Below are 22,614 nucleotides of genomic sequence, written 5' to 3' on the forward strand. Positions count from 1 at the left end.
CCATAAAAGTTAAACGGAGTTCACTTGATCTCACAAAAACCAGTGCTGTTATTGTATGTCTTTGTTGTTATCCAACTAAAACATGATAAGAAAGATAAAAGAAAACTCAATCACAAACCCCCATCTAACGCCAGTCTGAATCCATAGCTTCAGTTTGTTCTCTGCTCACAAACACTTCAGATCTCCTCTGAGATCCTGAAGACGCACCTGAGCACATTTAGTTTATGGTATCAACTGCAGTGGTTAGGAGGCAGATACCACATGTATGCCTCTGAAATACTTCATCCTTTTAATGTAGATCTGACAGGCAGTTTCGGTTCTAAGAAGAAAAAAAATTGTAGCAAGAAACAGAAAGGCTGGAGGAGGGGTATATAGAGAGTGTATTACAAGTTTGCGTGGATGTCCTCATGTCTCAGTACTTTGTAGGTGATCCAGTAGAAGATGTTGAATATGAGGAAGCTGAGGGGGAAGACGGCCCGGGATATGGTGTCGATGCGCTTGGCCCGGTCCACGAAGCGCTTGCGGACTGCGTCACTGTCGTACACGGTGGGCATCGGTGGGGGAGGCGGGGTGAAGACGGTGGCCCCCTCCACGGCGGTCCCGTCCTTGTTCTGCAGGCAGTGACCCAGGCCGTGACCCAGGCCGTAACCCCGGAAGTAAAACCCACGGCTGTCTCTCACCAGTTCCTCCGCCTGGGAAAGGGGGAAAAAGTAGTTTGGCCTTTAGGTGTCAAACAGCATTAGATCATCGCCTCTCACATGACTTCATAGTGGATGGAGTTCATTTTCAGATGCGAGCCACAGGTGGTTGGGGTGTAAACAAAGCAAAAATGCAACAGTGTGCAACAGGAGGAGCGAACAAGACTTGGTCCACCACAAAGAAAACAACCACCAATCATGCCTGCATGTAAACCTAGCTAGCTAAGCTAACGTCGCCTACGTTGGTGTTTGTGTGAAGGAATTCATGAGAGATGGCGTTTAATCAAGGGGGAAAAAAAGATCAAGATTATTCAGCCATTTGCCTTTCACACAGGCTTCCTACACAGAGGGCAGTGGAGGGACATCTTCATTAGAGCAAACGGAACATTTTAATTACCCGAAGTCTAAGGACACGCACAGTCTTTTTTTGTTCTTTTTTTTTTTAAACTTCTGATATAATGGACCTCTCAAAGTGCCAGAGTAAAAAAGTCAGGGTGTGAACAAAAACTCACAATAGGCTTTACCATTTGATGGATGGCACAGGCACTCTTTCCACACTAAGTGAGAGACCCTATTCGCTCTTTCTGTAGAGAATATTAATAGACATGTAGCTTAACTCTGACAGTCTTCTGACACCTTGAGAAATGCTCTTTGGCGGGGGAAAGAGGAGATGAAGGATCTAAATTGGGTGATTAGTAGTCAGTGGGAGCGGCCTGACTAAATTGACCTGCATGTCTCTCTCTCCCTGACCCTGGCAGCTCTGGTACTCTGCCTATAGCTTGATGTTTCAACGCTAGGCAGACTTGGCAAGGAATCGTGATGTGAGGGTTTCCTTCCCTGTCAGTGGCTCATGCAAATGCTACTACGGTGCCTTCAGGAAGTATTCAGAAATCGATTCCTATGCAAATCAGAGACCCTATCAAAACAAAGATATTAATTCTAAAATGACATGAACTATTATGCTTGCATTAAGATGGACTCAATTCAACTTATTGAGTGTTTTTTTTTTTTGTGCATTTTAGCTCATTTTAGAAGTGGCATAGCAAAGGGTCTGAATACACACTACATGAGGTATTTCTGTGTTTCAGTTTTAATAAATATACTGACATTTTAAAAATCGGGTTTTCGCTTTGTCATTCTGGGGTATTGTGTGTGGATTGATGGCACATTCTTTTAATTTAATCCACTTTAAATCGAGTCTATAACACAACAAAAAGTGGAAAGAGTGAAGGGGTCTGAATACTTTCCGAAGACACTGTATACTGTACCTATGTACTAGACACTCATGATCACAGTTCTACAAATCCTGTTAATGATGCTCTATAGGTGCTGTGTGTGTTCATGACTTAATACACTGAACATGGTCTCTATGGAAGCCCTGCCCCCTGTGTTGGCTGAGCTTAGTGAAGCCTATTTGGCAGTGCTCCACCCATTTACTGCCTTCAACTTCAACGTGCCTTTTTTCAATTACCTAGCCTAGTCCAACCCTGCCTCTCCTGTTCCTTGGCTCTGACTGGAGAGGAACTTTGTCGAAAAATAACCGTTTATCTGTTTGTCCGGATGACAAATTACACATTGCAGCAGAGGGATGAGGAGTTGTAGCTCTTCTCGCACTGCTTAATTATCTCCTCTACTTCTACCTAAACGATACAGTACATCATGTGCTGCAGTCTAATGGTGCGTTTCAACCAAGATAATAGGTACTCATCCTCTGTACTCCATGCTCATGGCCCCTGGAAGGTAGCGACGCTCAGTACACACTTTGTGATTTGTCTGGGGGGGGGGGAGTGCAGCTCTTACCTCTGTGATCATCACCATGCACTGTCCTGACTCTGGGGGAGAGTAGCATGTAAACTGAATGTGTCTGTAAATGTTCCAATGTCAAATGGAAGGTCAACGGCACCCCTGTGTTCACTTCTTTATTCTTAACCCGAACGCTAGACATTCACCAGACTATTGTTGAGAATATTATTTTGGAATGGTTTAAGGCAAAACAATTGTTGTGAATACCTTGAAAATAAACAGTTTAGTGTGCAATACACTGCACTCGATACTTGTCAACGCTCTTGGTGGATGTTTCTGGCAAAGAAAGAAGTCCTTGTGCCGTCTCGACGAGACAGAAAAGGTGAAACACAATTGTTCATGTAGTGATGACAGAGGAGGGAAAGAACACATCTGGAGCAGAACACAGAGACACATCTGACTTTAAAGCAACCTTCAAAACTATGTTCGAGGGAGGCAGTAAAGAGTAGGAGTGAAATCAGGTTGGAGAGTGAGAGAGAACTCAACAAGGGATTACCAAAGGACACTTGATCTTGGTGGGCAGGAAAGATTCAGTTTGGGGGGGGTCAGGGGGTGAGGGAGTACATTCAGTTTGGGGATCATCAGTGTCGCCACAGATTTGGTTCGCATGTCAGGGGTGACACATACGTCAAAGGTGGCAGGACAGATTAAGAATGCAGGGTCAGGGGTCAGGTCAGGGGTGAGGTTTACCCTGGCACAGGCTCTGCAGGGCTGCTGATTCAAGGTCCCGTTGTTGCTGGGCATGTCTTTCACATTTCCCAGTGACTCGACACTCCCCGGATCACAGGCAAACACCTCCGTAGGAAAGGGAACAAGTACACAGATTGGAACAATGGCGTTTGGAACCATGTTATTGCACCTCTCGGTGCCTGCCAATCAGTGCTTTGTTTCACTAGCTTGATGACTTCTCTTCTTTGTGTCACGGCTGACTTGATTCGCAGTATGATACCTCGGCTCAGGAGGTGCACTTTTACTTATTTATCAAAAGTTTTGCATGCGTAACTAGACCTCCGGAAGATGTGTAGGCTAGTTCCCGGCTGAACTTAATTCCTCAGGAATGTTAATGTGCTTGTAACTTTTTGCTGAGTACAAACATTCTCTCTGCTTCATTCAATTCAGCAAAGTACCTGCGCTGAGCCCAAAATAGTGATGAAAAATGTGGACATAAAATTGATAAAACATGGAGGTGGGGAACTAAACGGGAAAACATGCCATGCTATTTAGCTTTTTAGTTCGAGAAGCACTCACAGGGAAAGAGTTTTGAAAGTGTGATATATCATCCACGGCTGTAAGCCAGGGAATTAGCTCTGGATGCGGAGGAAAACATCCTCAGCTACTTAAAGTTACTGTCGGTCTGAAAACAATGTGGTGAACAGTAGAGTAGTAAAATGCATATTTGTAACCCTCTGACCTGTGAACTGTATACCCCATATACAATGACATCCTTACTATGTAACAACAATATTGTTACTAATCCCAACATTACTACGTAGTTATAGGGGCAACGTAATGTAAAATGTTATCTACATTTCTATTCTTCTATACATACTGTAGGATGCTTGGGATCAGGGTCAAAGGGCATGAGGCACTCTGTTTTACAAAGTCAAGTTGAAGCATGGGGAACGTACGGTAGGTATTGATTATTGATTATACCTGGTCGGTTAGAGGAGGTTTGTGGTTGGTGTGCAGTGCTACATCAGCCAAACACTAGCTCTGTCAGACCAAGGCCAAGCATCGATACCATCCAGACAAATGATTCACAGCCCAAACGCCTCAACGGGAGTAATTGTGCAACTGATGAGTAGAAGAAGAGCCCCCTGCCTCCCTGCCTGCCTGCCTGCCTGCCTCCTTGCCTGCATCCCCCCTTCTCCCCTCCCTCCCTCCCTCCTCTCTTCCTCTCTGCCTCCCTCTTGCTCTTAATGAGAATCATTCTCACTCCTCTTATTGATTCAGGTCCAGTAGACAGTCCAGTAAATTGGTGGGATTTGTCTGCCTGGACAGTGGGAGCTTTACTACTAGTCCAGGCAGCGGTCCGGGCTCTTGAGTACCGTTTAATGCTATTTTTGTCAACTCTCAACCCGTTCTCTCTCTCTCTCTTTCTCTCTCTCTCTCTCTCTCTCTCTCTCTCTCTCTCTCTCTCTCTCTCTCTCTCTCTCTCTCTCTCTCTCTCTCTCTCTCTCTCTCTCTCTCTCTCTTGTAAATCCTCAGTTTCACTAATGTCTCACGCCTGGTGATTTGCCTGGTGATTTGCTTTCCTCTCAGTAGTATCATAACTGCCTCTCTAGACTTCTCTACAAGTGGGTGCACAATGGACTGGTTGTTTGGCTGTTTAACGGCACTTCCCACCAGCACTACCCTGTTCTTCTGTATGTCAGTGCTCACCATGGAAACGAGCTGAGCTGAAAGGAGTTGAAGTCTGTCGAATAGCGGTAGAGTGCTGCTGTTGTCAGTCTTAGTCTCAGCCGAATATACAGCAGTGAACAAAAACAAAAGGTGTCAGTCTGTCAGTGTAGTGTAAAACTCAAACCATCAAATAATTCATCTGAAAAGTTGTCAGAGAACATATTTAACACCACACAAACGTTACTGCATAGGTGTTGTCTCATCTCCTTTATGTGAACTCTGCTCTCAACGGGCCATCTGTACTCTTTACCGTGTTATACTGTATACTGTCCAGGTATACTTGAATTCTGCAGGAAAGTCAATGATACGATCGCAAGGTCGGTGGTTCGAACCCCGACTGGCCACATGTTGAGGTTTCCCTGGGCAAGACACTGAACCCCAAATTGCTGCCAAATGAGCGACCTTGCATGGTCGCCTTGCATGGTAGCTTGCTGCCATTGGTGTGTTAATGTGAGTTTGAATGGGTGAATGAGAGGCCATTGTAAGGCGCTTTGGAATAAGTGCTATATAAGTCAGTCCATTTTATATCATCTCTAAATTAAGAAATTCTGTTGAACCCTTTATTGCAATTGCATTGCATTACCCAATTGGATCTGTCTGAGTGCGAAGGAAAATATGGTTAGAACGAACCACCGTTGCTTGGAAAATAAATGTTGGATGGACACCACCCCGACATCTATTCACACAACAACGGCTGCTCACATTTCAAGAGATTGTACTCATGAGTGCCTGGGGCTATGGCCTCTGCTGTGGAAACATGGAGGAAAGAACAGTTCAGAACTTTTTCCCCCCAAACTATCCCATAACCTATTGCATCTAGGGATGTAACGATACACTCAACTCATGATTCGATACTGGGTTCAGGATACGATTTTAGTTTTTACGATTAAAAACAACAAAAAAAGAGATTTTGCAGACAAATTATGACAGAAAAATATTATTTCTCAGACAAAAACTACAAAATACTGTATTTTCTTAAAGAATGCCCATGAATCCATAGTCAAAAGTAGATTACAGCCTCTGCTGTCCCTTTTACCCCTATTATTAATTATTTATCAAACATTCCGCCTGGAGTTTTTTAGTTTTTATAGCTATAAAGGTGTCAGAAAATGTCCTAGGAGTAAAGTGCTTTTGCCCCTTTTTCCAGGATTACTTCAGCTTTCAATATATGGCAGTTGTTAAACATTACTGTAAGTTATGAGTGTATAATAACAGTTTTAAGGGAAGAAAAACACAAAAACCGAATTGGATTTGACAGGTTTTTACTAAATATTTAGCATGGCAATAATATCACACGAGAGGGAGTGTGTTATACTGAATATCAGCACGACAATCACAGCCGTGATATTCAGTATAACAGCACGACCTCGAGTGTGATATTGCTTTTATACAACAGTTCTACAGCGCCATGTATTAGTTAACAGTAATAAGCGACAACATATTATGATTTTTTTGTTTATTTAATCATAAAAATAAATAAAAAATAGTTCCGCAATGAACTTCAAATGGACTGTTGCCTAGTAACCTGAACACAAACATGTAGTCTAATTAACGGTCTGGTAGAACATCTGTGCGGCGGAGTGATACATATAGTTAAAAGTCCCAGTGGAATGCCTCTTGTCCAATCAAATCCAATCAAATGACTTGGTCGGAACTAACTGTTGTATCATTTGAAATATCATCTATATTACATCTGTCCAAGAAAGTTTGTGAGCAAAAACTGCTTGCTCGTAATGCCGCTTCTCTCTTGTCCTCAGCTCTCCACAGCTTCGTGCTTTGAATTACCGTAATAACCCAATATGGGTATAAAGCGCAGCTTCTCTGCTGTCATGAACCGTTGGAATTGTTTTGATAGCACATATAGTTTAGGAATTACGGTAATGACAACAACTCAAAGCTTGTAATGCTTTCGGTTTTCAAGCGTTAGAAAAGTATTGCGATTAATTTTTCATCTCATCGATTTGAATTGTCACATATTGGTATCGATAATTAACTGCATCGCGATGCATCGTTACATTCCTAATTGCATTTATATATTATTTATGATCTAAATGTGTATTGTATACAGTACCAGTCAAAAGTTTGTACACACTTCCCCATTCAAATTTAAAATCTTTAATCTTATTTCATTTTTGTCCTTTTCCTGTACTTTCATTCCATATTGCTGGGTGGTCTAATATGTAAAATACTTTAAATTGTTGGAATTCATTTTAATTGAAATGCCAATCAAAACTTCATGTGAAAAGAAAAGTGTGTGTGTGTGTGTGTGTGTGTGTGTGTGTGTGTGTGTGTGTGTGTGTGTCTGTGTCTGTGTGTGTGTTTGTGTGTGTCTGTGTGTGTGTGTGTGTGTGTTTGTGTGTGTCTGTGTGTGTGTGTTTGTGTGTGTGTGTGTGTGTGTGTTTACTTACTATTCTCTGCCGCCTCTGTTTCTTCCTCAGTCTGATGAACTCCTTGTGTTGCCGTGAGACAAAGTTGACCGCCGCGTACTCCAGCAGCGCTGCGAACACGAACAGCAGACACACGGCCATCCAGATGTCAATGGCCTTCACGTAGGACACCTGAGGGCACCAAAGGTCACAGGGTCATCGATAACCAATCAATGGGGCTGCTGGTAGGGAATAATGAGGGGGCGGGGCAGTGACACTCCGACTCCGCCCATCCCTCAGCTTGGCATGTAATGACCCATGTCCTCAGAATGGCCCAGAATGCTAATGGGAGTCAATCGCACACGTACTGTAGGACATACTGTATATACTGTACGACTCTGATGGCAGTTGACACACAGCCATGGGAGAGGTGACAGTAAAGACTTCAGGAAAGTACCGTCAGCTTTACTCAAAGAGACAAGCATGTCAACATCAGTTGCCAGACACACTAGTTGAGTTCCCTTTTCGTGGCTAAAGGCCAACAGTATCACTCAGCAGTCGTCTTCTAACTCTTATGCTTTTGTTTTGGGGCTGGCTGTGGCGCGGGAGGTAGAGCTGGCGTCTAATGATCACAAGGTCAGCAGATCGGCGGTTCGAGCCCCGGCTGGCCACATTTCGAAGTGTCCTTGGGCAAGACACTGAACCCCAAATTGCTCCTAGTGAGCGGGCCGCCATTGGTGTGTGAACGTGTGTGTGAATGGGTGAATGAGAGGCCGTTGTAAAGCGCTTTGGAATAAGGCTCTATATATAAGTCCATTTACCATTTAACATTTTGTTTTCTCCTGTAGCCTCTGGCACTATTATGAGTTCAGAGGTCAGCTACTGCATAAAGTCACCTGTTCAGTAGGACCATACTGGTTATCCATTTCATGTATTAACATTGTGTTGCAGTTCAATTTGAAGTTTTTTGAACGGAAAATTGGAAATGTAACAATCTTGTGTTAAAATGTACAACAGGGGAGTTAGCGTCTTTGTACGTGTACTTGTCCCTCTACTCGCCTTAGGTAGGGAGGCGCGAGACCCGGAGCTCTGGGTTGTCATGGTGAGCACGGTGGTGATGCCTAGGCCCACTCTGGCAGGCGCGGCGTCCATGTTGATCCAGAAGGACACCCAGGAGAGGATGACGATGAGGAGGCTGGGGATGTACATCTGGATCAGGTAGTAACCCATCTGCCTCTCCAGGTGGAACTTCACCTCGATGCAGGTGAACTTACCTACAGCCAGAAAGAAGGGAGAAACGAATGGAGAATTGAGTCATACTGTTACCTGGTTGTCATGGCAATGTAATCATAAAGAACAAAGCATTTTACATACATATTTACATTACATTTACATTACATTTTAACCATTTTATCTAAAGTGACTTACAATTACAGATTACAGGGACAGTCTCCCTGGAGTCATTTAGGGCAAAGTGCCTTACTCAAGGGCACACATGGTAGTGGTGGTGTTCCCAGGTGGGAATTGAACCGATGACCTTCTGATCACCAGACCAACTCACTATCCCCTATCCACTAGGCAGCAGTCCCACCTGTGTTGTAGCTCTTAGTGCAGTAGCCCAGGTCCTGCTCGTCCTTCAGAACAAACTGTGGCAGCGTCAGATCTTCAGCCACTTGCACCGCCTTCTCAGGGAGCCACTCAAAGATCAGATCAGTCATGGTGTACCCAACTAGCGAGGGAGAGGGAGAGACATGGAGGTGGGGGGGGGGGGAGAAAGGGGGGGGAGTGTCCAACTGTCATTCCATTCCAATGCCTGTTTGTCATGATAAAGGTCATGCGCCAGTTTCAAATGTGGCGGGGATGTGTCCTGAAGGTCGATGCGCCGGGCGTTACGTGAGGAGCATGCCTCCACGAAGGTAAGAGACGTGTGTTCAAATCGACATGATGGCTTAATGGATGCCGGGATGCCCTCGCGTTAGCATACACGTGTTTGCACTGTTGAAGACGGGGCGAACCCTATCAGTTAAGCGATGTTCTGTGGAGGCAAACATGCCGCTCGACGAAGCAGCCGTACGTGACCGTTCAAGAAGAGAGCGTACTTACTTTGTACTCTCTCACACACACACACACACACACACACACACACACACACACACACACACACACACGCACACAGAGCCGGGAGTCCATCTAACGACATCTGCCCCAACCAGACATTGATGGGTCTCATCCTCTTCACAGGGGCCTGATTACAGGTCTATTAAAAATGCATGCAGCATGCAATAACACTGTGGAATGCTTGACACATCTGAATAACACTGATGTCTATCTGGGCCCCTTGGGGCCAGTGTTACAAAGGCATCAATTATTCAAGATATTATCCCCCACTCTCCTCATCCTTACCACCCGCGTGAAAACAACAATACGAGGAAAACACACTTATCTCACTCCTGAAGAGTGTTCAGTGTCATTCACACGTCCTTCTCTAACAAACGAGGGGAATATCAATGTTTTCGTAAGGTGATAAAATTGTCTTTTTGTCGCCTATCCTACTGACTAATAGGAGTCAAAGATCAAAATGATAAATTCATTGTGTGTATATAGAGTGAAGGTTTTATGAGGTGGACTGTCTGGATGTGTTGTGGAGGTGACTTGACTGAGAATAGTGTGTCGGGGGTTGTCTTGCTGTGGTAGCTTTTGGGTGATTTTTTAATGGGTCAAGTTGTGCTACTTTGAAGGGGATATAAAGTGTAATAACCCAGAGCTGTTATTTACATTAGTATTTCTATCTGAATTGATCCATGGTCGAGCGGCTTCCAAACGCTTAACTGTGGCCTAGGGACTTATACTGTTGTGTATATATATCTAATTAGATAAGGACCCAACTTATGAGCCCCAACTAGGTCAGGAGAACACACACTGGTTTCCAAGTCCATGTGAAGTAGGATAAACGGCACATATATGACTTTGATATGTCACAAAAAGAAAAATATCACAAACACGAGGGTCTATTTTTATCGTGAGCCCATGAGGCACCAAGATTAGCGTCAGCAAACAGCACAGGCTTTGACTTTTTTCCCTCAGACCCTGAAGACACTCTCACCCTCTCTCCATGCGGAGGCAACATTGGCACGGTACGGCAGTAAAAACCTGCAACTGTTTTGGCGCCGTCCTCACCAGCCAAGGTGATCACACCCGCAGGCGGTGTACTAGCACTTGTCAAAACAGAGCTCGGTTGCCCGGTTAGAGCAAGGGAAAGGACGGCCTCTTTTAATCAGAAATGATTAGGCCTCCAGTAATGACCCTGTCAGGTAGTAAACCTACCCCCCTCTCTCATTATCTCTCTTACTTTCTCTCTCTGTTTTACCACTGTTTGCCAAGATTTCTCTCTCTCTCACCGCCCCTCCACTCTTAGGAGATGGAGGTTTAATGGCAATGTGACAAATAACTGTCAGGATAGGATTACTGTACAGGTGAGAGCAGGGCACCTACAGTATAGCATAACATCGTTTTTTGTTTTCTAGTTAGAGAACTTGGCTAGTAGTAACTTGGCTTTAAACTTTCTTTCTTTTTTTAAGCTACAGGAGTTATACATCTTCGTATCGAAACAGAGGGAGAAGGCAAATAAATATACCAACACAACTTATTCAGGACTTCGACTTCAAGAATTAATTCAAATGCCACCATAACTCCCAGCTAATAATACATCCAGCTTCATGGTAGGCTTGGTCCATTTGGTTCTCCTCTTTGAGACTTAAGTTATTTTGTCTCAGTGAGGCAGAATTAAGCCTCCTTGAGGGGCCAGGACCGGGTCACACAATAAAAGACACAAAATGAAAGTTTCATTATTGATATCCTGGAAATTGGTTTCCTGAGGGCAGATCCTGTCAGAGCTGGCGGCAAAGGGAGTAGCCAATTTACTCTTTTTTTTTTCTTCTTCTCTTTTGTCCCTTTGTGCCCTTTTATTCAGGCAATAGAGAAATACGTGTTATACTCAAATTTCATAGAGACAACTTTGTTATAGGCATTCTGATTCTTCTCACAAACTGATTGTGCTCGGTATTCTTGACTAAACAGAAATTCCATTTGCCTTAAGCAACATAATTATCTGGTGAAGCTACCCTGAAATGTATTATTTCTGGGTCACTACATAAGCCTGAACCCTAACCCTAAATTACTACACACCTCCGTGTCATCAGTACCGATCATCATGATAACACTTTTGATTATAGGAGGTTACAAACTGCATCTGGGAGAAATAGGTATCTCATCAAAGCTTTGAAAGTAAACCTCAATCATGTCATTCCTTTGTGGTGAATTGTGATTGTATCAGCGATCGTTTCTGCATTCTGGCCATAACAACTTGCGATCTGGGGGAAGCTGGTGGAGATAGAAATCGTAGGACAGGTTCATTGTAATGCATGGAATGGAATGAGACAATGAGCTTGAGTCCTCCAAATTCTACCTCCACCAGCCTCCTCCCCTGATCACAGATTTCCATGCCCAGAATGCAGAAACTTGGAAGGAGATGAAAAGAAGAAGAAAAAGAAAAAGAGGAAGAGGTGAAAGAAGAGGATAAATGACTCACAGCTTTCAAGCTGCATGGTACAGGTCTGAATATCCATTGGGAAATTCTTTAAGTCCATAGGGCAGGACAGGATAAGAGTCAGCCTGAGATCGAGAGAAAGAGGGAGAGAGAGAGAGAGAGAGAGAGAGAGAGAGAGAGAGAGAGAGAGAGAGGGAGGAAAAGGGTGAATGTAAAGGAGAAAAGAGGGTGAGGAGAATTACAACACACAGTGGGAAAATAAGATGCAAAGGCAAGCAAGACAGCTTTAAAAGAGAATATTCAGAGCAGAAATTTGATTGAAATAGTCTACAATAACGCTTTCACAGCAGTCTGTTTCATAGTCATACACACCGTGATGATGTTTGTAATGCGTAACAATAGTTTCTTTCCCCCTTTATCAAAAAAGAAGATGTTGCAAAGCACACCGTGAGTTACAGTGTCGTTACGAGACTCTATAGTAATAGCAAACTAATTGTTGAACACATGCTTCCTTTTATTTATTGCGGCGATGAATCATTAAGCCATCAAGGGGCCGCGGGGGCCGAACTGTAGCTATTAGGGAGTTTGTGTAGGAGAAGCTGTGTAATTACCTGCTGTAATGCATTGCCCAGAGGATAGACAAGAGCCACAAGCACAATTCCAGACCCCCAAAATATGTTTTTATCGCAAATACACTGATGAAGGAGTCCTCTGGGTGTTCCTCCCCTGCAGTAGAGGTACAAACCTGCCTTTGGACTAGCAGTGTTGCTTTGTGATTCCTCTCATGGTTAGAAAGAGCCAGATAGAGCCCCATGGTCTTACATCATCATGGCGTCATTCCTACACAACGCTTTGAGCCTCAGAGGCAACCATCTGCCCACCACAGGGACGAGTGGAGGGACGAGATATGTGACAGCAGCTGGTGAAACCGGGAACAAGTCGCCAACCAATCAAAATGTTCAGACTTTTTTTCAGAAAAATTTAAATAGATTTCAACGTTGTTAAAAATCAACGAAACACTCGCTAGTCAAGCCAAAATATTGCAATGCAATGGATTCGGTGAGTAATCTTCACTGCTACCTAATTAACTATAACACTACTTTAACACTACTATTTTTAGCAGGCTCACAAAACAAACAGTGTTAGTTGACTAGCGATGTATCACTGATTGTTCCCGGTTTCACCAGCTGCTGTCACATATTCATATTGAAAGTTACTATGACGATTGTGAACTCACTGGCTTTCCCTCAGGCCATTGTCAGAACTGCCACAAACAACCCTCTAGCTCCCCCTCTAGCCACATCCTGAAATGCCTCAGATAAGCCACTTGCTCCCCCTGGCCATAGGCAGAACTGCCACAACTCACCTGATGCTGTAGAGTACTTTCCCATCCTGGAAGATCCGCAGCAGTTTGTTGTCGGTGGTGACCTCATGAAAGTTGGCCCCCTTCTCGTTGGCAAAGAACAGATCAGGCTTCCAGATGGAGTCCAACATGGAGGGGTCCAAGTCCAATGAGGCGTCCGGGTACTCGCTGTAAGCCAGTCGGGGGTCAGCCCACTCTTGCCGTAGGAACACATTCAGCCTGTAGTCCTGTTGGTTGACTCATGGTAGTTAGAGAATGTGCGTCATACCTAATCATCAACATGCCAGGAAGCAATTAAATGATACTGTCGCCAGATTTCACGCTTTTATTAGCAGGTTTGGTTTGGAATCTTTGATGCAAATAGGGAAAATCTAATTAGATTAACCACCTTTTAATGGTTGCTAATTAAGTAACTCTATTTATGTGACATTTCACTCTAATAGAATATTTGAGAAACGACAAGAAACACACATTAAATGTGTTCTTTGAATTTTGCAGTTGGTAAATGAAGTGTGTACGTTGATACTGATTTGAATCTATGACGTAGATATTACAAAACTCTAGACGGAGGTTAGACTTAGGAACTGTGCAGCCACCATTTCAATTTCAAATCATAAATTATTCAAACATTGCATTTTGTGCATCATCTCCTCAACAACAGCATGTCCTCATTTAAATAGGTCATGTATCTTATTTACCATCCTAATATCCTCAATAAGTTAATCATCTATAGGTATGTGGGCTGGTCTACCAGTAATTTTTCAACTTCGCTGTCTATCTTATAGGTCCCATGAGGTGTTTCAAATAAAGAGCTATAAAGCTGTACATTTATCACAATAAACCATGAGCCTGACCAGAGCATCCAGTGACATCATTAGTGTCTCCAAGCTGACCTGACCCGAGGGCCTCTAGGCCTCTAGGACCCCTCATGACAACCTTTAACAGCTCACTGCTACAACCATTCTGCTGACCAAGCCATTATATAACCCTCTAAAGACAGATTAGTGGATAGGGATATTTTTGTGGGCTTGCTTCAAGTCAAATAACACATTTCAGCTGTAGCCAATCGTCTTCTTGTGCCCAGAGAAAAAGCCTAAAAAACATAATGGAGAATTTGGACACGGTGTTCAGTGTATTTGTAAAAACAATATTGGAATTTCAAACGATCACGATAATTTTATGGAGCTTTGGTCCTGTCAGAGCTCCACAAGTTCTTCATCAATTTCATTGTTCCAAACCAAGAATTTGTAGTTATTCTATTACGTATACTAGTTACTGAGGACCATTATTTCCTATGATACACTTTAAAATGCACTTTTAAGCATGACACCTCAATTTAACTTTACAATGTGTATGTAGAGATCTGAAAAATGTGTACGTAAACAGAAACCAAAAGAGTGTATTTTCTTTTGTTAGTGACTTCATTATTTTGTATTTTTGAGAAAATACTGTGGAACCGGTCTTGTTTTGTTTGAGTGAAGTGCTCTAAAATCACTCAATCAATCAGATCACTTGTTTAGAAGACTTGTTGAGAGTTTGAGGAAGTGCACGGGAGAGTGACAGATGAATGAATGAGTGAGAGGAAAACACAGACACCTGTGGCAGAGGGGCTGTGTTTGGAGAGCATGCGGACAAATCTAAGTTTAAAACGACAACGTAATACACATTACTATCTTGCTATTTAAGTTGGGACTATTGTTTGAAGTTTTAGCAACTCAGGTTTTAGTTTCAGCTTAAATTCAGGGTTAGCCGGTTTGTTATTTTTCATTTATGAGAAAAGTGTAGGCCTACAGTGTACAATCAAACCGTGGGCGTTCTGCTGCCGGGTAGGATGGTTAGCAAGCAGCGACTTGTACCCTAGACTGAACCTCGAGGATTGTTATCCACATTGCCGCCAGATGGACTGAGTCCGCGTGTGCAACGCGTCAACCCAACAGGACCATCACATCGTCGCTACCGCACCTGCTTCATCTCCATCTTGCCTGGTATCGTGAGTAACTGGGATTTACCGTATCAGCGATACCAAGGACTTATTTTTCTTTCATATGTGCACCAACAAATCCAAGCGCTTGGTAAACCTAAAACGTTAAACCTAGAACTCTGAACTTGAATGTTGAACTTTCTTTATTATTTTTCATTGAGCGTTTAAGTAAGGTTTGTGTTTGTTTCAACCTGACACAAGCTTACATACCAACACATACACATAGTATAGCACACAGACATACAAACCTAAACACATAGTATAGCTCACAGCATATATATAAAATAAAATAAACATATTTTCTCACACACAATTACAATTACATACACACATCTGATTTGTTTGTAAACAAGAAGAGAGTTAGTCAGTTCACCATCAACAGCTAATACTCAGAATCCTGTTATATCTTAATTAATTAATTGAAATAGTACCTCAGGAGAGGGTTACATGTAGACTAACTCCACTTAAAGAATATTAATCAGATTTCTGATATATTATTTATACTTTTTAATCTATAAGAATTTAAAGTTGCATGAAATTACATGGGTTTCAATGGAGCATACAGTTGCTCTGATCATACTCAAAACGCTACTCTTCTCATATTCTAAGCTTGACAGTTCAATTCAACTTTCAACTTTATCAACTGCAATAATTAGACTCTAATAGTAATAGTCTCTCTCTCTCTCTCTCTCTCCCCCCCCCCTCCCATTTCATCCATTTTCTCAATTTTTCATTTTAATTGCAAAGCAGACAGTTCATTATCAGTGTATCACTGACCCACTGGTGTCTGAAGGTTGCTGTGATATTCTCTAGGAGATGGAGAGAGACACGAGGGAATGGCTCAAATACTGACAAAGGGTTTGGATTCAAAAGGCATTTTGCTATGAATAATTTAATAAGATTATTATGGTAGCACTTTACATTACCGCTTGGATATATGTGGAAAATAACATTACCAATAACAAGAAAGACAATTACCTTGTTATTACAAGACAAGTTGGACTGTAATATCCATGTAATTATCTTTGCATTAAAGATTCTTGATCAGAGAAGGTAATTACTATGAAAAAAGATACAAGTTACAGGATATTGCTGTACAGATACTGTAGCTGTGGTTTTTAAAAGTGAAATATAACAACTCAGTTTGTTAGCAATTAGAGAACATTGACCTTAGTTGAAATTGTCTAACTCTAACGTGTGTGGGTGGATAAAGGAATGGAGTCAGCACTTTCAAAACCATGATTATTACCATGCTATTACCTACTATTACCATGCTATTACCATGCTATTACCATGCTATTACCTACTTATTCCGTGCTGTAATGTAGCCTACAGCGCTACCATTCTGATCCAAAGAGGGTAATGCATGATTACAAAGCAATAACACTGCTGGTTGATAACTAGACAGGTGTTGTTGCATCATAACTACGCTTGAGATTCTCTTTTGGCAGGACCTGTGCCCATGCTGGTTGCAGAACGATGCAGATAGGCCTATAACACTAAATGTATGGACAGTGTGTACGCCGATAATATGCAAGGAACTTTTCCTGGATACATGGTGTACAGGTTTTTCGCCCTTGCTTGCTTGCTATGCGCCGGTGGTCCTTGGGCCTCCCCTTGGGGGCCCCCGGCTGCCCTGTGTGCCTGGTCTATTCCGCCGCCGGGGCACCTGCTTGGCCGTCCTTGTGCGGGGCCTTAATGGTCTGTGCTTGCTTGGCTGGGCCGGGTGTGCTGGTGGTGGGGCGGGCTGGGTGTGTGGGGCGGCGGGGGCTCCCCGGGGGGGGGTGTGGGGGTCCACCGCTGGGTGCTGGTAGGCAAACTGGTTAGTAGTCGCTCTATGTGTAGAGGGCTGCAAGGGAATTTTCCTGGCTACATTGTGTACAGGTTTTTACTTTTGCCTGCTTGCGGCTCTGTCAGTATGTGAAGCGCATTGAGTTGCATCTTGTAAGAAATGTGCTATACAAATACAATTTGATTTGATTTGATTTGAGGTCTTTTGCAGAAAGTTCAATGTTGTTTAATGCGCAAAGTCATAGAGCACTTAATTCATTTATACCAAGAAGGACTTAACTCGGCGGTGTCTTACCATTGTTGTTTCTGTGATGGACCCAAAGCTGTTGATGAAAATATTGCAGGAAACATTCACAGGCGGACCTGAAAAAAGTAAAAACGTATTCAACTACAGAATCAGACTTTATATGCTCATCAGGGACAACTCCTTTCCATAGTTGATCTGTTCTAAAACGTTTAGTCAAGATTATTTTTAGATTGCTACAGTATGAACAGGAAGTGCCTTTCTCATAGCTGACAACTTTTCAGATGTGGAGCAAGCATGATGAAATATATATGACAGTAGCTGTGTTATAGTGAGAGTCTAGTGTTTGAGTGTGTATAAGTGTGTGTGTGTGTGTGTCTCTCTAACAAGGGAATTCTGTCCACCCTACTCCAGCTCCAAATCACCGCTTTCATAAGGAAAGAAAAACCTCATCGGTTGGCATAATGACCATCAAGGCTAAGCAACAATATTAGCTTCTATGCAAATGATTCTTGTCTCACTTTCCAGAGAAACTGGTACTGGAGCTGTGCATGTTTATTCCCTGAGTCCTCTATGATTTTCCACGGGGGGGATGTGGATTTGGCCCAGTTTTGACGTACCTTTGAAGTTGGGTCTGATGCGGGCGTCATAGCCAGATGTTCTTCCCATGAGCTTGTCCAGGAAGTCAGACGGGGACATCTGAGGGCCCGTCCTCGTGGGGGGCTTTATCTCCTCCTTACAGGAGCTCGGTCTGACACCGCCCAAGAAGAGAGAGAGGGACACACACAAAAAGAGAGTAAGGAAAGAGAGAGATGGATGGATAGATAGATGGGGAGATGGAGAGAGGGAGGGAGGGTGGGGGGGGGGAGAAAGAGAGAGATGGAGAGGAGGAAGGCGAACAAGCAACTTCAACAGTCATCAGCGGGTTATGTATGCGCACAGCAGTCGACGAGGAAATGAGGATGAAAAATGTGTATTAAAGCGACCTGCCTCATCTGGCTCAGAGAAGAAACCCATCTATTTCACATTATGTTTGGAACATATTGTGCTTGGTAGACCCTAACTACAGACAGAGAGTCAGAAAAGGAAAAAAAAGGTGCACCGCCACACGCTTTCCCTCCATGTCTCCTTATAGTCCCTCTTGGCTTAGCAGCAGTGGGGCTTGACAGATTGATGGCTCAATTGAGATGCTGTGAATGTCACACCAGGGGGAGGAAGGCTTTGATAGCAGCTCCAGCCGGGCTCAGCCTGCCACCGACGGGCCCGTCAGGCCAGGGAGAAGAGAGAGAAGGACAGAGACAGAGAGAGAGAGAGAGAAGGATAGAGAGAGACAAGTGATGGATCCGTGCTCTGACTTGTGTAGCGCCCCTGATTTAGCCCATATGCTTTTTATACAATTGTTACTGGACCAGCCATGACCCAGACTCCTGTTAAGTATCGTCAGCTAGCTATCCCCAATGCCTTCCCTCCCCAAGGCTCTGCTGCCTGCTGCCTCTTGTGTTCCCTGGTAGGGAAGTTACAGGTGAGACAACGAAGGTGTAACTGTACTCAATCTTCTCTCTGTGGTCTGCCCCATGGACCCTTTGCTGTATGACACTCTCTGTATGACAATTTCGGGCAAAAAACATTTCAAGGCAAAGAAGATCTTCTGAGATGTGTGTAGAGACATAATATGCTAAGGAAGTGGTTTAGTGGTTTGATACATTTTTAAAATGATGGAGTATTTTGACGTGATTGGAATTATCTGGTGTTTTTGATGACTAAATTAAATGGAGCAGAAGCCTTGAGTGGTATTACATGTTGCATTTGCTGTGTGGAATGTGATAATGAGAGTCTGGTCAGAGATTAGCTGAATCAATTAATAATCGTTTGAAGCATACATAGTATAGCTATACATACTAGTATGAGTTCAGCAGCTTTCTGATTGCCAAACCTCCCTTCCAATTGAATATAATTAACTAGGGTGAAATGAGGCAACAAACAAACTAACATTACCCTTCCCCATTCCAGAAAACTCTTTCTCCCTCCCTTAATCTCCCTCAAAACTTTGCTGTGGTATGTTTAATGCGATCATGCCAGGTCAAAACATACATTTTTAATGACTGATAAGAAAAGAAACCTAAGATTTTGATTTGCAGTCTCCTTGGATGTCTGACTAACTTTCCTCTCCATGCTGATGTTGATATAAACCACAGATCCATCCATGGACCCCTGGTGATTCTTCATGCTGAGATAAATCTATCTCTGAGTCTCTTTTACCCGTTGAAATTCCCCTCAGTCTGCTGGTATTTTATTGCCGTTGGCTGAAGTTAACAGTAGTGCAACTGCCTTGATGTTCCCCATCTCTCTCTCTCTCTCTCTCTCTCTCTCTCTCTCTCTCTCTCTCTCTCTCTCTCTCTCTCTCTCTCTCTCTCTCTCTCTCTCTTGCTCTCACTCTCGCTCTCTCTCCCTCTGGTCCACGCACGCATGCATGTACGCACGCACACTTGTACGCACACACACACGCACACACACAGTAATGAGTGTGGGTCACTTGAATTCAACTCTATTCAGTAAGTAGATGTATCTTGTTCCTCTGCTATACAACTAGGCTCCACATAAAGAACACACACAAAATGTTCCTATTTACAAGAACAAAAGCAATCTGATTTAATTGACAAGTTTGAAAAAACGATTTCCTAGAGTGGCGGATTTGTGACTCGATTTGGCTACAAGACAGTTATCTCTTTAGTCTTCAAGAAATATTGACACAATAAAAGTGGGCCTTCTTTAATATAACTGTCAGTGTTAGCGTGGATTTCTGGTTGATTTTGACAGGATGAAGGTGACTGATGATTACCTCAGAAAACCATCGACCATAAATTCTCTGGGGGGCGCCCATTTTATGATACTCCTGTCAGTTAAGCTGCAAAAAGGTTCACTAAAGTCAGAACAACTATTATTCACATTCTCACACAAGACAGAGTAAGCCAGTAAGCCAAGATACGTTCCTCACATACATCACAAAGTCAATGTTCTGGAGCCAAAGGAACTGTATTAGCTAAGACATGCATTAGGAGAAAGATCAAGTGAGATTCAGCCTGGAATAGAGAAACTGTCTCTAGCTGACTCATTCACACCTAGTGATTCTAATAAGCAGTAAAGACTCCATGCAGTTTGAGATTCCTCAACTGTTAAAGTTTTCATTTTGTTGTTACATTTATTTTTTTCCACCAAATCAGTCTTAGTTGTGGTGCCTTGCTGTGCTTTTGTCATTACAACTTGAATGCAAGAGGACAGGCTGAGCATAGACTTAGCAATTCAGAAGAGTTCTTGGAACCTCAATGAGATAATATTCTTTGCAAACTAATATTCAGTCGTTCTTGGGCCTCATTTGCAGTGGTCTGCAGCCCAGTCGTTCACCCTTGACCCCAGGCTGCCAGGAGGCAGTGAGACTCCTACACACGTCCCCCTCAGGCCCCCCCAGGCCCTACACCACCTCTTCATCTCTTATGCATGTCTAATAAAGCACCTGCTTATGCTGGCCTGCATCATCGCAGGCAGAATATGTGTCTGTTCAGGCTAAAGAAACCTGCCAACCACACCAATTAAGCAGCTTTACACAAACGCTCTGCACTAACTTACCTGACAGGCAATTAATTTAATGTAAATGATGCTACTTTTCTCCGACACAGGCATCCTGTAGAGCTAGTTGTGTCTGCGGGTCAGTGGTGAAAACACAGTCTCCTAATTAAACCGTGTACCTATATAGTATGCATTCCCAATCATGTGCTGGTTGATGCATAAGAGAGATTTTTGAGTACCAGTATGTCAAAAACTGAAGGTGCGCTTACATGAGGGTTAGTGAAATTGCGTGACGTACGTAAGAAGTTAATCCTTATTAACTTTGAATTACGGGCGGACAGGCAGTGTTAGGCATAACTTGGAGTTATAGTGAGATAGCAGTAAGTTGTCAGGGGAACGCATTAGCAAACATTAGCATTAGCAAACATTTGCATTAGCAACAGTAATTAACACTATCTACTGTATAATATAACACTATCGTGTATAGGTACATGATTTGAGCAGCATTCAGTCTGCTAGTGACGGCTCTTTAGTGAGGCAGCAAGAGCTTGTTAAATGAAACCTGGCCCTCTTTCTAAATCATTGAGATGCAAGTTGGGGACATTTAATGAGCCCGACCTTTCGGCCCCTCTACCTCCGTCTGATCTCTGTATCCATGTCGGAATGTGGTGGAGAATATGTAACTACTCTCCCGCCTCACTCTCACTCCTCCTCCTCCTCCTCCTCCTCCTCCTCTCCCCCAACCCCCCACAGAGCCCCGCCAAGAGCACATTTTCTTGTATCTGAATCTTGTAATTTAGTTATTTTATTGAGTTCCAAACGACAAATATAAATCTTTGACGCATAATGTGTTTGGAAATTGAGTTTGAATTAGTGCCATATTCCTGAAATGATAAACAAAGAACGCAATACAGTGAGTCTCTTAACAAGTCCAGAGCAAGGAGAGAAAAGTCAATATTTCTGCCACAGTTCAAATGCAATTGGGAATATCATAAAAGCGTGGTATTGGGCAAACCTTGAGGAGAGCTGTTATCAAAAATTACAGGGGAATTGCATCATAACTCAAGCGGTTCAGAACTCATTTTCATTTTTGTGAAAAGAAAAAATACAGTTCATAGTTCACGTCAGATGAATCTTAACACGAAGAACTTGAGTACTAATCAGAAATGTAATTCTAATTTGTGCATCTCTCTTTGAGCAACTACACAGAGAAGAATGCAGGATGAGCAGTTGCCGTTTGTCATTCATTGCGCACCTGAAGATGCCATGTGACTGAATGAGACAGTTTATTCAACCCTCAGTCTTGTATCCTGGTATGTCTGCTGCCTCAAAGATGGAGCTGCATGGTAAACCAATAACTCAGGATGAAGGGATGCAATATGTCATTTCTGGAATGTGAAAAGTGTGCCAATTCAACAGCACCGATTTTTCAAATTTCAATAACGGATATGAGTGTGTATGGCAGTTACTCAGACTGAGCTGATGTTGTGAAGAACCTGTGTAGTCTGCTGACAGCTTCTGGTTTGAGCGGGAGATATTGTGTCGACTTCTGTCAGGACTGCTCTGTCAGCACACAGAGGCAACACACACACACACACACATACACATCCTGGAATCCTGGAACTCACACAGACAGATTGCTGCTGGAATTCTTACCAACACTTTGAACAAACAAACATTCTTGGATCATAATACCAGATCTTTCAAACTCAATGTCAAGACTAAGACTGAGTATTAATTGAGTGTCATTTTGACTATACCTGCTCAGCATGGTATAGTAGATTATCCTGGCAGACAAAGAACAGAATGCAGGTGATGCAAAAATAAAATGGCTAAAAATAGCCATTTTAGTTCA

At 43.0% G+C, this 22,614-nt stretch overlaps 1 protein-coding gene across 1 annotated transcript in view; it reads right to left on the minus strand.

Annotated features, from left to right (window-relative positions):
• Positions 1-383: 383 nt before the first annotated feature.
• The window catches only part of glra4a (glycine receptor, alpha 4a), a gene marked incomplete at its 3' end in the record, with an annotated part of 42,588 nt that continues 20,357 nt past the window's right edge, over positions 384-22,614 (minus strand). Inside the window, exons 2-9 of the mRNA XM_080527809.1 lie at positions 17,816-17,946; positions 17,247-17,314; positions 13,183-13,406; positions 11,859-11,941; positions 8,862-8,999; positions 8,330-8,544; positions 7,313-7,462; positions 384-692 (exon numbers count right to left, since the gene is read on the minus strand). Of these exons, the coding sequence (XP_080383935.1) occupies positions 384-692; positions 7,313-7,462; positions 8,330-8,544; positions 8,862-8,999; positions 11,859-11,941; positions 13,183-13,406; positions 17,247-17,314; positions 17,816-17,946 (1,318 nt within the window). The remainder of the gene's footprint in view (positions 693-7,312; positions 7,463-8,329; positions 8,545-8,861; positions 9,000-11,858; positions 11,942-13,182; positions 13,407-17,246; positions 17,315-17,815; positions 17,947-22,614) is intronic.

This window comes from Nansenia antarctica, assembly GCF_963989245.1.
Source record: "Nansenia antarctica genome assembly, chromosome: 3".
NCBI lineage: Eukaryota > Metazoa > Chordata > Actinopteri > Argentiniformes > Microstomatidae > Nansenia > Nansenia antarctica.